The following is a 14,698-nucleotide window of genomic DNA, read 5'->3' on the forward strand; positions in this document are numbered from 1 at the left end:
ACAAGGTCCTTCGTTTGTTACTTAAAAAAAATAATAGCCCTCTTATTACTATGGTAATGATAAAGGGTAAAGTTAAAAATTAAAAAATAAGAGATTTTTCCATGGCATAGTGCCAGGAACATAGTAGATTCTCAATAGATATTCACTGACTGAATGAATTAATAAAATACTCTTCCTGACTGGTGAAATGACCATAACCAGCTTGAACTTCTTGTGTTCATCACTTCTCAAATTGAGGAAACACCCACCATTCCTTCTCACAGATGTCCTTCAGAAGATTGGCGCACATTTGCAATATGATCTGAAAGCTGTAAGAAAAGTATAGAGCTTGAGCAGTTTCTAGAAGCTATGGATCTAGTGACTTCTGTTCTATAACAAGGCTCTTTTGAATCTTAAAATCTTGTTATTTAAGCTTCCAATCCATCTGGAGACTGCACTCTTAAAATAGATAAACTAGGGGCACATTAAAACAACAAAGACCAAATAGGTAAAATATAATAATATATAAAAAAATAATATTTAAAATGTGTTATAGATCAAATATAGGTCAAGGATAAATTTCTATTTAGCTTATCTTTTTGCATTCTTTATTTATATATATTTAAAATCTCAGACTTTTATTCTCATTAGTGGCCAAATTGATCCCTAGAAGTAAACTGGGACAGAGGTCAACAATGACATTTGCTCCGTAGTAACATTATGTAACAATCTGAAAGTCCTAAATGAATTCTTATCCTTTTAAGTACCTGCTACTTAATACATAAAGATGACTTCATCAAGAGTATTCTGGCTTATATTTCTCCTTAGACCCTCACTGTGAGTCAGTGACAAGGTGAAATTATACTTATTGTGCAAAATGTTTAAAATAAAATGTCTCATTCTCTTCCTTAATATTAAGTCTAATATCTAGGAAATATACGGAGGATATAATGGAAGGTAGGGCATTGGAGGCAATGTGGACACAATATAAATAATCAAAACAAGCAAAAATGTGGTGGTGAGGGGAGAAGGCAGGGAAACCAGTAGAAAGATGCTGTGCAGAGAGAAAGGGGTAGCAAAGACAGAGGCCTCAACTACTAAAAAAGAAGTTACCACCCATCGTATTTTTTTTGCTACAGTTAATAATTGTTTACATTTGTTTAACATTGAGTTTTTACCTCCCAGTGGTTTGGTAACCTGGTTACAATGGAATGGTGGAATGATATTTGGCTCAATGAAGGTTTTGCAAGATACATGGAACTTATCTCTCTCAACATCACATATCCAGAGCTACAGTTTGTAAGTCACAACTTTGTATCTCATACTATACGTACTAAGAAATCATTAATTCACTATTATAATTTTTAGAAAATGCCAAAGAGAACACGGCATTGCGTTTTTGAATCTCTGGTATTTTCTTTTGTATAAACAGATTGTATTGGTTTGCTAGGGCTGCCATGACAAAATTCCACAGACTGGGTGGCTTAAGCCAGTTTATTTTCTCACAGATCTGGAGGCTGTCTGGCTTCAAAATACTCCAAATTGCCAAAAAGAAAATTTCAGGCATTATTCTATATTTATCCAAGAGTCTATAAGCAATATGTCTGTTAATATAATGAATTCTAAGATGGTGCTTCCCTGATGGCTTAAATGGTAAAGAATCTGCCTGCAATGCAGGAGACCAGGGTTGGATTCTCCCTGGAGGAAGGAATGGCAACCCACTGCAGTATTCTTGCCTGGAGAATCCCGTGGACAGGGGAACCTGGTGGGCTACGGTTCACAGGGTCGAAAAGTGTCCGACATGACTAAAGCCACTTAGCAAGCACGAAGGGGCTCTGAACAGCACATAAAAAGGTAGTGCTAACTAGTAATGGATAATTAGCTCTTTGGGGTAAATATTTGGTCCAGTACAGTTACAGACAGACATGGATGCAAAGTCAGTGTCTTTTTTTATTTTTTGCTATGTGCCGAGTCTGTGGTTTAATCCAAAAGCTTCATGAATTCCCACTTGTAAAATGTGTACAATGCCTCTTCCTTGCAGAGTGTTGAAAGGACTGCAGCTGAGGAATGTAAGAGCCTGACACATAGCACATGCTCACTAACTGGGAACCTTTGTTTTATTTCTGTTTCCAAGGGCCTTGCTCATGGTAAACATTCAGGCAGTGTCTGAGGAAATATCACATTTATACCTTTAACAAAACAGAGAATTGGTGAAAGGGGACTATATAAGGGTGCCGGCCGGCTGATCCAGGGTTTTCGAAGGAGAGACGGCATAGGCGAAGATCAGGAAACAACTGCTTAATTAAACTTTAATTAAGGATATAAAGAGCAATAGAATAAGGATAGCTCAGTGAGGAAATTCAGTGGAGAAAAGAGGCTGAATAATTCAGCCAGAAGGTAAGAGAAAGAACGACATGGTGAGACCAAGTTTCGGTGAACAAGGCCCGCACTTTATTTTCCAAAGTAGTTTTTATACCTTAAGTTATGCATAGAGGATAATGGGGGAAGGGGTAGAGTCAGGCAGCAAGCCAAGCTTTCTTCCTGCAAACTTATCATATGCAAAAGCTTAGGTGATTTGCATCATCTTCTGGCCCGGAGGCCTGTTAACATTTTAAGACCCTTTCTTCAGAAAACTTATTTTTCTCTAAAGGTGATTGGTCAGGAGCCACCCTCCAAAAGCATTAGATAAAGTTGCATTCCTACAGAGCAAAGGTGTGGTGGGCTATAACAAGAAAAAGAATTAACTCAAGGGTCCCAGGTTACAAACATTAAAGCTACTACTTACACCAATTATGTTAATCAATACACTGCCAGGGATACAGCAGGTAAGGGATATGGAGACTTAGCAGCAAACATTGGCCCAACAAATGAAAATCCCTTCACCAATACAATTTCTAATCAATCCTTTAACTACTCAAAGGAATCTGTGTTTAGACAGTTTAGAACATCTCCTGCCTCTCACAGTTGGGAGGCTCTGAACAATCACATGTGGCCGGAAAAACCTATTCAGGCAGGCTAGAGGATTTCCAAAGGAATTTGTAGGTTAAACACTGTCACACCCAGGAATTATTAATGGGAGCTGTAAGCTAACTCTTTTTTCAGAGAGAGGTAGTGGGGGACAGCCCCCCGTAAAGCACAAAGCAGAAAGTAGGCAGAGATGCTCGAGAATTTCCAGGGGGACTCCTGAGGCTTGATCCCGCCTTTGCGTATGCCGAGCCTCCTTCCTCATGACCTTTGTCATGGGTGGAGCTCCTCACGCTGGCTCCCGGCAGTGATAGAAATCCAGTTGAGCTATTCCAGATCCTGAAAGATGATGCTGTGCAAAGTGCTGCACTCAATATGCAATATGCACTCAGTATGCAATATGCCGGCTCCCGGCATAAGGGGAAAGAAACATTTTGTAAGAAATATTGTTTGAATACTTACTTCTGAGAATATCTCACTAAACCTAGCATCTTTGCTATCGCTTTGAGTGTCAAATGGCAATTGAAAAAAACAAATGTTCTCTCCCGTTTAGGATGACAGTTTTTCGAACACGTGTTTTGAAGTAATTAAAAGAGATTCATTAAATTCATCCCATCCTATCTCCAATGAAGCAAAAACTGCTACTCAAATAAAGGAAATGTTTGATGCTGTTTCGTACAACAAGGTAGGAGATGCTGTGGACTGGTGGTAAATGCTCTGCCCTGGGAGGAGTATAATGAGGCCAGTACCTCAAGAGCGGAAGTTCTTGGTGTCAGGTTACCTCTGCGTCACTTTTGTTTTATTTGCGGTTCATTTATCAGACATTACACGTGTCCCACGGCGTGTAAGCTTCCTTTCAAAACATATGCTACCCTTTACCTTCTTTTTCTTTGTGTTTTTATTCAGGGAGCTTGTATTTTGAATATGCTCAAGGATTTTCTGAGTGAGGAGACATTCAGGAAAGGAATTATTCACTACTTAAAGAAGTTCACCTATAGAAATGCGAAGAATGATGATTTGTGGCACAGTCTGTCAAATGTAAGTCATCGGTTAAGTTACAGGAGACTGCTGGTAAGCCTAAACAGTGACAAGCTAATTATGAAGGCTTTTAAGGAGCCTGGTAGGCTGCAGTCCATGGGGTCCGAAGAGTCGGACACGACTGAACGACTTCACTTTCACTTTTCACTTTCATGCATTGGAGAAGGAAATGGCAACCCACCCCAGTTTTCTTGCCTGGGGAATCCCAGGGATGGGGGAGCCTGGTGGGCTGCCGTCTATGGGGTCGCACAGAGTCGGACACGACTGAAGCGACTTAGCAGCAGCAGCATAAATAGATAAATTGTCAGGCAAAAGGTGTTTATTGCACTTGCCACACTTCCAGGGTTAAGCAGGTAGCACCTGTCTATTTCCTCTGGCACCTTGCTAAACCAAGATGCTATACTAGCTTAGCCGTGGGGGTTCAGTGTTTGACCTCGTTCTCGTTGGTTTCCCTCTTCTGGTTCACCCTACATTTTGTCTTCTGTTTCCAAACCTTTCATGACTTTGTAATTCCTTCATGTAACTCCTAATCTTCTCTTCCCAAACTTAAGTTTAAACTCTACTTGCTCAGCTTTATGTCCCAGCCCGTATTCAGTTGAGTGAGACCCACCTTCTCCCTCGCGCAGGAAATCCTGCTCATCCCTGTCATCACGCCTTTGTTTCTGGTGCACTCGCTGCCTGAAGTGTTCTTCCTTCTTTTCAGCAACTCAGGTGCTGTCCATCCTTTGAGATCTAGCTGAGGGGTCACCTCCTTCTCATAGCCAGCTCCAGCACTCATTGCCTTTCTGCTGAATACCTAGAAGGGCACTCGTGAATCTGCTCCAGCGAGTGACGTTCTCTTTTATTGGTTTCCATTGATTTAATGATAACAGTGATAATACTAAACAAAATCTGCTTAAGAGAAAGAATCATGTCAGGCCCCTAATATTCTATTGTCCCTATAATCATGGTTAAGAGACAGTTAACATTTGATTGAGGAATATACGGTCTCTTTGTCATTGAGATTCCTGTAGGATAGTAGGTAAGAGAAAACATGCAGTCAACTCAGATGAGTCTAATAATTATTCAAATATTTCTAGATTTCCAAATGCAAGGACAGTACTTTTTATGGAAATAATAAACTGACAGAGCTTGTGCCTGCAAGTAGAAATACCCTAGGGTATTTGTACACAAAGTGAAGTGAAAGTGAAAGTCTCTCCCCCATGGATTATACAGTCGATGGAATTCTCCAGGCCAGAATACTGGAGTGGGTAGCCTTTCCCTTCTCCAGGGGATCTTCCTAACCCAGGGATCAAACCCGGTCTCCCACATTGCAGGTGGATTCTTTACCGGCTGAGCCACAAGGGAAGCCCTTTGTACACAAAAGAGGTCCTCTATTCTTTGTAAACATTTTTGTCCCAGGGGTAATAATATTATTCAATATTTGTACAGCACGTCATAGTTTAAAAAATTCATGCACATTATCTTACTTGATTTTTCTGTGCCCTTGTTAAGCCTGGATCCTTAAGGTTTAACTTATGTGTGATTTTGTGGTCAAAGAAGCAAATGCAAGTAATTAAAATTTCACAGTAGCTCAAAACTTTTACTGACATTTCTCTAAAACCCTAAAAGGGATCAAATACACCATCCTTTGTAATACTTATAAAAAAGGTTCTTTCTTGGGGCTGCCCTGGTGCTCAATGGTAAAGAATACACCTGCCAACGCAGGAGACACAGCATTGATCCCTGATCTGGGAAGATCCCATAAGCTGCGGAGCAACTAAGCCCATGCACCACAACTACTGAGTGTGTGCTCTCGAGCTAGGGAGCTGCAGCCACTGAAGCCCAAGTCCCTAGAGCCTGTGTCCTGAAGCAAGAGAAGCCACTGCGGCGAGAAGCCCACCCACTGCAACTCCAGAGTAGCCCCTGTTCACTGCAGCCAGGGAAAAGCCCGCACAGCAGTGCAGACCCAGGGCAGCCAAAAAACAGAATGAAATTTTCAAAAAAGTCTCAAGAAAATGCTCGTTCTTCATCACCTTCTGCAGGTGATCCAGATGATTTTGTCCTGGTTCCCTCCCAGGTTCTCAACAAGAACATTGCTTTTCCCTCCCATCCTTCTCCTTCCCTCCTCCTTCACAAGGATGTGTACTTGAGTGTGTGTGCGTGTGTGTGTGTGTGTAGACCTTGCCCGAGCCTTTTTTTTTTTCCCAAAGAGGAAGAATCCATCTTTTGTGTGGTTAGTGAGTGGAAAGAAGATTAAAGGAGAGATTTGGCCAAGAATTATAGGACTGTGAACAATCCCATATTAATTTTTGTCACATTGTGCTTATTACCATCTGAAGAAGGTGAGGTAGGCAGTCTTAGCCCATTTTTTTCAATGGGTTTTCCCATTTTTTAAATGGAAAAACTAATGCTAATGGAGAGATTCGTTCAAGATCTTATACAAGTGAGTGATGGAGTCGTTACTTAAAATCTGTCTTCTGACTCAGTCTAGTATTCATTCTCTCAATGACATCACAACTTCTTCCCAGTTACTGTAGGAGTCTCCCATCTAACCTTCCCCTAAAGGTCCTAAATTCTTAGTTGACCCCCTTCTGATGTCAAACGAAATGGTGGCACAAAAATGATAAATTTCCCCAAATACCTAACTCAGCATGGTGTCACATAATATCAATTAAATATTTAAAAGAGTAACTTTTATGCATTTTAATGAATTGCTATGCTCATTATCTGGAGAAGGCAATGGCACCCTACTCTAGTACTCTTGTCTGGAAAATCCCATGGGCGGAGGAGCCTGGTAGGCTGCAGTCCATGGGGTCGCTAAGAGTCGGACACAACTGAGCAACTTCACTTTCACTTTTCACTTTCATGCATTGGAGAAGGAAATGGAAACCCACTCCAGTGTTCTTGCCTGGAGAATCCAGGGACGGGGGAGCCTGGTGGGCTGCCGTCTATGGGGTCGCACAGATTCGGACACGACTGATGCGACTTAGCAGCAGCAGCAGCATGCTCATTATCAGGTCTAGATGAATTACATTTTCGTACATTTAAGCTAATAATGTTTGCACTCATGTCAAATGTTCATTTTAAGCCAACTCTCAGAGGCCAAATGGCAGCGCTCTTTTATTTTTGTTTTCTAGAATTGTTTAGAAGGTGATTCCACATCGGGTGGATTTTGTTATTCTGATTCCAGGAAGACAAGCAACACAGTAAGTAGAAAGAGACTTGGAGAGTGGAAGAGATTTGGCTCATCTCCAGACCTGGAGTGAGTCTGTAAAGTTGTCCAGCTGCCCCTTTAAATAACTGGAGAGAAGGAAAAACTCCACAATTTTCCTTGAAACAAAGTTGACTGAAGAAGGAATGCTCAGGCCATTAAGGGGAGGGTGGTGCTCTTACTACTGTATTTTTGTTGTTATAATTCAGCTTTCCCACAATCCCACCAATGGCTAAAAATATCTCAGCTCAAAATTCCTCTGAGTGGTTATTGCTGTACTGGTATCCTCAGGGCTCTGCAAAATGCCAAACCAAATATGTTAGGTTTGGAAATAGTATGAATGGCTTTCTTGAGGCCCCATCTTTTTGTTTACTTCTGGGAAGTTATTGGAACATTTTAGGAGAGAGAGAAAAAAAAAAAACAGTCATCATGGAAAAAAAAAGAAAAGGCAAACTTTTTAAAAAGTGTCACGGTAATCCCATCAAGTATGGTTTAAAAGGAAGATTCGGCATCATACAGTGATCAGAAACCCGTACTAGACACTGTTAATAAAAAGCTAGAGGTTTTTATTATACCTCTATTGATATAATACTGTTCTATTGGAATTTTTAAAAGAGACATTTCTTCCTAAACCTCTGGATTCCATCGTTAATGAAATGGAGGGGAGTTTTGTTTTGTTTTGGTGGGTCCTTTTTTTCTTCTGTTTTGAAAGGGAGCAGAGAGGGGCCCCAGTCTCAAGCCCTTCCTCTTGGCCTTTCTTGTCCTGTATTAACCCTCAAGCTCCCAGACATGTCCCTCCTTCAGGCAGCTTTCCAGGAGCACCCGTGGATGGGAAGGGAAGGGGCAGGTCCAGCCCAGGTTCTACATGGCCCTGCTGGGAGACTGCAGTTGGAGTCTGCTCTTCCTGCCCAAGCCATGTCCCTAGCATCCGAGGAGGCCTAAGTATCTGATCTCTCTCTGGTTTCTCTCCTGTGTCTCTGGTTACCAAAGTCACTTGTCGTTTCAGCTCGCGTTTCTGCGGGAAAATGTAGAGCTCAAGGAGATGATGGCCACATGGACTCTGCAGAAAGGCATCCCCCTCGTGGTGGTTAAACGAGAAGGGCGTTCCCTCAGACTGCAGCAGGAGCGCTTCTTGTCTGGGGTTTTCAAAGAGGACCCCGAATGGGGGACTCTGCAGGAAAGGTGGTTGCTTTTCTTCCCTGTCGGTCTAGTTTACCTCATCTCAGTTTACTGACAATTGCATTAGCTTTCTTTCAGCTTCTCTGACAGTTTTATGGGATGCTATTTCTGCTGCTGCTGCCGCTAAGTCGCTTCAGTCGTGTCTGACTCTGTGAGACCCCATAGATGGCAGCCCACCAGGCTCCCCCGTCCCTGGGATTCTCCAGGCAAGAACACTGGAGTGGGCTGCCATTTCCTTCTCCAATGCATGAAAGTGAAAAGTGAAAGTGAAGTCGCTCAGTTGTGTCCGACTCTTCACGACCCCATGGACTGCAGCCCATGAGGCTCCTCCGCCCATGGGATTTTCCAGGCAAGAGTACTGGAGTGGTGTGCCATTGCCTTCTCCAGTGCTATTTCTACACAGGACTTAATAGGCTAAACTAGCCTCAATAGCAGCCTTAAAGAGCTTCAGGTGACCCAGACTGCGCTGGTGAGCAGCATATTCTTGCTAATCCTGCAGCCACCCTTAGGACCTCAGTTCTGATGCAGAAGTTATATTTCTAATATAATGTTCCCTGACTGTCTACTAGCCTTCTTTATGCTGTGTGTGCTCAATTGTTCAGTTGTGTCCAACTCTTCACAACCCCATGGACTGTAGCCCTACAGGCTTCTCTGTCCATGGAATTTTCCAGGCAAGAGTACTGGACACTAATAAGTTATGAGACAGTAGACTAGACTTCCCCGCTGGCTCAGATGGTAAAGTGTCTGCCTACAATGCGGGAGACCCAGGTTCAATCCCTGGGTTGGGAAGATCTCCTGGAGAAGAAAATGGCAACCCACTCCAGTATTCTTGCCTGGAAAATCCCATGGATGGAGGAGCCTGTAGGCTACAGTCCATGGGGTCACAAAGAGTTGGACATGACTGAGCAACTTCACTTCAAGTTATGAGACTGACCCATACCTAGGAAGATAAGATGTATGACAGCTATACATCTTATCAGAAAAGGCATTTCCTGTGTGTTAAGTCATGGGCTTCCTAGGTGGTGCAGTGGTAAAGAATCTGCCTGCCAATGCAAGAGATGCAGGTTCGATCCCTGGATTGGGAAGATCCCCTGGAGTAGGAAATGGCAACTCGCTCTGGTATTCTTATCTGGAAAATTTCATGGACAGAAGAGCCTGGCAAGCTATAGTCCATGGGGCCGCAAAAAGTCAGACATGACTGAGCACACACACATATGCACGCACACACACACACACACACACACACACACACGTGTTAAATTAGATAAGACCTTCAGCTCCCTTTTATTTTTTAATAAGAGACTATAAATGTAATGTCTTAAAACATGATGTTCTTGGTAACAATAAAAGCAAATCCAATTACCCACTCTGTTATCTTGCTCACAAGCCTGTCCTAAGAAAACTTGTTAAAGGTTTTACTAAAATCAAGAAATACAACACTGTCCAGCTTCCTCTGATCTCATTCAATAAGATGAATGAGATTAATCTGAAAAGAAATAATCCAAGTGAATCAGTGCTGGCTTTTATGATTATTACTTTTTCTAAAATCTAGCTGTCTAAAAACAGTTTCAGAATTTTTTCTGAGAATCAGAAGCAAACTCAAGGTCTTTAACACATAGAATGTAACATTTTCCATTTTGATCTCATCAGATGTCTATTTCCATCCAACAGCAGCCTTTATGCCATTTAACTGTGAACACATCCGTCCATTTCTCTGTATGCCCTTTTGAGGTCCAAACCTCAGAGAGCTTAAACAATTTGAAGCTTGGCAACACAGGCTGGAAAATTTAATGTTTGATTTATTATTGGGAAAGCAGGACTCACAATTCTGCAACTTATCAAAATGTCACGAGAGAGTTTAATAGTGTGAATGGCTCAGAATAACAAGAATCTATCTGAAGCAGGATTTGGATTTCTCATATAAAACTATTGCCCTCTGATCCATGCTTATCCAAACTTATGAATGGCTACTCTTTCTCTCTTTACTCCCAGGTGGAAAAATCTGGAAAAATCTCTGTCCTTCTAGAGCCAAAATCTATCCATGAATCTTGATCCATTACATCTTAGTGATATCTGTGTGTCTCTTTTTACCTTTTTGTGTAAATATTTCAACTGCTTTGTTGATTATCGATACTCTGGGTTGGCAGGTAGATTATTTCTTCTGACCTTTTATTAAATCGAGTCTGTGTCTGTTGTCTCTTTTACTCTTTTAGGTTTTTCTGAGGACTAATGGGCAATATACTATTCTTTCTGTTTTATACCTATTGGTATTTTCAAGCATCTGATTTTATAGGATTACTATAGCTAATACGGCTTACTATGTTAGAGGAAATGAGCTCTAGAGGCAGCTAGAAATTAGTCAGGAAAAAATAGCTAATTTCAGTTATTTACCATAGGAAGGCCCTTCCAAAGTAACTGAGCCCTTTTCCTTCAATCCGTTCTGCTTCTCTGCTCTCTGCACTTGGCCAAGGAGCAGCTCCTGACTTATTTCTGCTTGCTGACCACTTAGCAGGCGGGGGTTGAATGCGGATAGCTTCACTGAACAAAAAGATAAGTGGAAGAATCATGCTAGAGAAGAGCTTTACCTTTTGGGGTTTTTTTCTACAGCTTTGATTTAGTTATTTGAATAAATATCAGACTGTGAGAATTTTTGGAAATGTGAAAGAAGATTTTTTTTTTTTCTTTTACTTAGAAGAAAACAATCAGCAGGAATTGTGGTGGTATAAAATTTGGACTGTAAATGTCACAGGTAATTGTGACAGAGTTCAACTAGGTATATATTACTGCTCCTTCATAATCATTAAAGAATTTTTGCACACCCAAGGAACCGTTAGTCTTAGCCTGTAAAATTTATAAGGCCAATGATAGTGTGAAGGACGGGCGATTAGGTGTCTTTTATAGCCTCTCTGAATCTGACAATGTGGACATTGAAATGGCCATTGATTTAATCTGTAACAGTCTTTACTTTCAAACGTAGGTACCTTTGGCATATCCCAGTGACCTACTCCACGAGTTCCTCTCAGGCGATTCACAGACACATTCTGAAACTGAAGACAGGTAAAATGAACTAATTAGCCAAAAAACCTTTTAATTCTGAAATTAAATGTGTTCTGAGCTATAGGGAGGACAGTTGCTGCTGCTGCTGCTGCTAAGTCGCTTCAGTCGTGTCCGACTCTGTGCGACCCCAGAGATGGTAGCCCACCAGGCGCCCCCGTCCCTGGGATTCTCCAGGCAAGAACACTGGAGTGGGTTTCCATTTCCTTCTCCAATGCATGAAAGTGAAAAGTGAAAGTGAAGTCACTCAGTCCTATCTATACCTATGTGTTACGAAAAAAATCCTTAAGCTAAAAAGTGTGGGTTTTTAATTCAGGAGAAAGTTCTCTTGTGTTTTTAGCACTTAGAGATGGGTTTCAAGAATTGATGGTGTCTGATCTTATGTCTTTTAATGCCTACTGATTCAGTGGGAAAAGGTGTTCACTTTAGAACTGATTGGCCCTGGATTCAAATCCTGATTCTGTCACCTATTGGATGTATGGCCTTAAGAAAATTTTTTAACTCCTGAGCTTCAATTTTCTCATTTATTTTGAATGAGGACTAAGCCTCAGAGTTTTTGAGAGTATATAGTAATGTTATTTTACCACCTACTACAATGTCTGAAATATTAAAAATAATATAATTTTAACTTCTCCTTTAAACACGTCACTGAAATTTTAAAATGTTTCCCTCATAATCTCACGTTCAACCTGCAGCCCTTATTTTGCCCCAGATAAGAACTGGACAAATGAATCACCTACTTACATATACATATTTCAACACGCAGCAACCAAACTGTGAGACAAGGCTACCAGAAATGCCTTTTAGACCCGCATAGGCTGCTTTCGAGAACACATTCATTGGCCCATCTCCTAGGAATTAGTTTATTTATTAATTTAATAAAATCACCATTCCCAAAATAAGCCATCCAGCAGACTATGAAAATAAATATCATCATGAGTCTTCCAGAACTTTGTCTTCCCATTGATTTATTACTAATGATATGAAGAAGAATACTTCTGGAGATATTCATGATGTGTTCTTTGATGAGGAAATGCCCATACCAATTTTCTCCTCCTAGATACTGTGGATTTATCTGAGAAGACCGACTGGGTGAAATTCAACGTGGACTCCAGTGGCTACTACATCGTTCATTATGAGGGACAAGGATGGGACGAGCTCATTACGTTGTTGAATCAGAACCACACACTTCTCAGGCCGAAGGACAGACTAGGTCTGATTCACGATGCGTTTCAGCTAGTAAGGTAATGCAAAACTCCAACTGATTTCACAGGACATCACTGCTCCCTAACCAGATATGTTAGATTTCAAATCAAATGTTCAGTGTTAATCATTCATATGATATGGATTTGAATGGAGGTCAAATATTGGCCATGAGTCAAAGCCTACCCACTGATAAAATATTTTTATTCACCTAATGTTTAAAAATTTAATTCAACATTTCAAAATGTGGAGAAATGTATGTAAAAACCCTGACTTCTGGAATCCCTTAAATAATGAGAAGATTTGGCAACTTCGTTTCCACAGGGCAGCCATAGAGGAGGGTACAGTGGGCAGATCTTCCTTTAAGCCAGGTGTGCATTCACCTCGGTACCCAAGTCCTAAACGATACACTTGTTGGGTGTGCTTCACTCCCTTAGGGTAGCCTCCAGGCATTTACGCTTTTGACCTCAAGTTTGAAATTGTTTATGCTAGAAGCTTGCTGTTTCACTAAATACTGACATAATCTATTAGACAAAAGGTTATAATCTTTGTAAGTTTAAAATCTGGTGCACAAGCCATTCCTTACTTTGCTCACTTCAGGGAAATCAATATGAAACTGGTAGAAAAATTAAGGAAGAATTGGCTACTTCTGTTTATTCCTCTTTAGACTTTCCTGGGAAGATAGTGTTTTCTTTCTTTTTTCCTACTTGTCATCAACGGAATAATAGGTAGAATAAATCAAGTCACCAGGTCACCGGTGGAAAAAAGTTGGGGATCAGGTGACATATCATGCTGTGTAAACTTTTCCTATTCTGAGAACTACTGTAATGCACTCATTATATTCAGTGTGACGTATTATTTTCTTTCACATGCTTATTTAGGTCAAATTAAGTAAAAGTAACCAGCAAAACATCTCTCAAGCACAGCTTCTCTGTACAACAGAATTCCCCAGTTAGAAAAGGGAGAGGACTGGGAGCTTAACCGCCAACCCCAAAGGTCTCAGGAATATCATGAGCTATCCTACTTCTGACTGGATGCATGCGAGACCAACTGAGGAGCGGACTATGGTTAGTTGAGGGAGGTTTGTCTGCTCAAAGGAGAAACTCTGAGAAGATTGCAAAGAAAATAGATTAAAAATTTTAAACTAGGCAGAATGAAGAATACTTACAACTCAGAATATGAAAGCCGATCTTTCCAGTAGCTGAAAGTCTTTTCTGTTGTTTCTAGCCTATAAATTTACGGGTACTCTCAATTTAGCAGCAGGAATCCTGCAGTTACTGATGTATCAGTGGACAAGCAATCATCATTTCTTTACCAACTAGATAGGTTAATGAGGTTCTGAGTACAAATTTTGGCTTAAAACAGGTCAACTATCAATATGTACTACCTCTTCACTTATTGTTTGACTTTTGACAAGCTACTTAACCTTTTTAAACCTAAATTTTCTAGTCTTCAAAACTTTTTTAGTGTTTAAAACTCCAGTAATAATAGTGTCTATCATATGATGTTGTTTTGAGGGTTGCATAAGGTAATGTAGATACAGCCCTAAGTACAGTAATAAATGCTCAATAAATGGTAGCTGTTAGCATTATTAGTCTTATCTAATACAAATTGTTTAAAAGATCATGTACTAAATAGGAAGATGAGGTGACAACATAGAAAAATGCATTTCAAATAATGTGAAAGTGAAAAGAAAAAGCAGAATGTAAGCTTAAGTTAGCAACTACATGAAAAAAAAAGAGCTAATGGTAAAAAAAACAAAAGGAGAAAGAAATATTCCAAAGTCCTACCAATGAATGTGTAGGGGTAATGAAATTATGTGTTTTTCCCCTTCTTTAATTTCCAATTGTCTTGAAACTTGTCTATATTACTTTTATAAGAAAACTAATTGTATAAGAAAACAATTTTAAAGTCTCATAATAGGTCTACTTTTTTTTTTTTTTCTTATTCCTCTGCTTTAGTGATATGTAGTTTTTCTTTCCCTGCTTTGTGAAATGTCTACTTAAGAGTTTAAGGGTATAATCTGTGACTGCATTGAGCTTAGAGACAAAATTTGACCCAGGAATGCATATTCATTTTAACTGAGTT

The 14,698-nt window shown here is 40.4% G+C and overlaps 1 protein-coding gene across 2 annotated transcripts in view; it reads left to right on the forward strand.

The window, feature by feature from the left end:
- The window catches only part of ERAP2 (endoplasmic reticulum aminopeptidase 2), a 52,821-nt gene that overhangs the window by 22,371 nt on the left and 15,752 nt on the right, over positions 1–14,698 (forward strand). For both annotated transcript variants that reach the window (XM_005209760.5, NM_001075628.2), the window contains 7 exon segments: positions 1,165–1,278; positions 3,497–3,628; positions 3,850–3,981; positions 7,101–7,169; positions 8,181–8,356; positions 11,331–11,410; positions 12,468–12,651. In XM_005209760.5, the coding sequence (XP_005209817.1) occupies positions 1,165–1,278; positions 3,497–3,628; positions 3,850–3,981; positions 7,101–7,169; positions 8,181–8,356; positions 11,331–11,410; positions 12,468–12,651 (887 nt within the window).

This window comes from Bos taurus, chromosome 7, assembly GCF_002263795.3.
Source record: "Bos taurus isolate L1 Dominette 01449 registration number 42190680 breed Hereford chromosome 7, ARS-UCD2.0, whole genome shotgun sequence".
Taxonomy (NCBI): Eukaryota; Metazoa; Chordata; class Mammalia; order Artiodactyla; family Bovidae; genus Bos; species Bos taurus.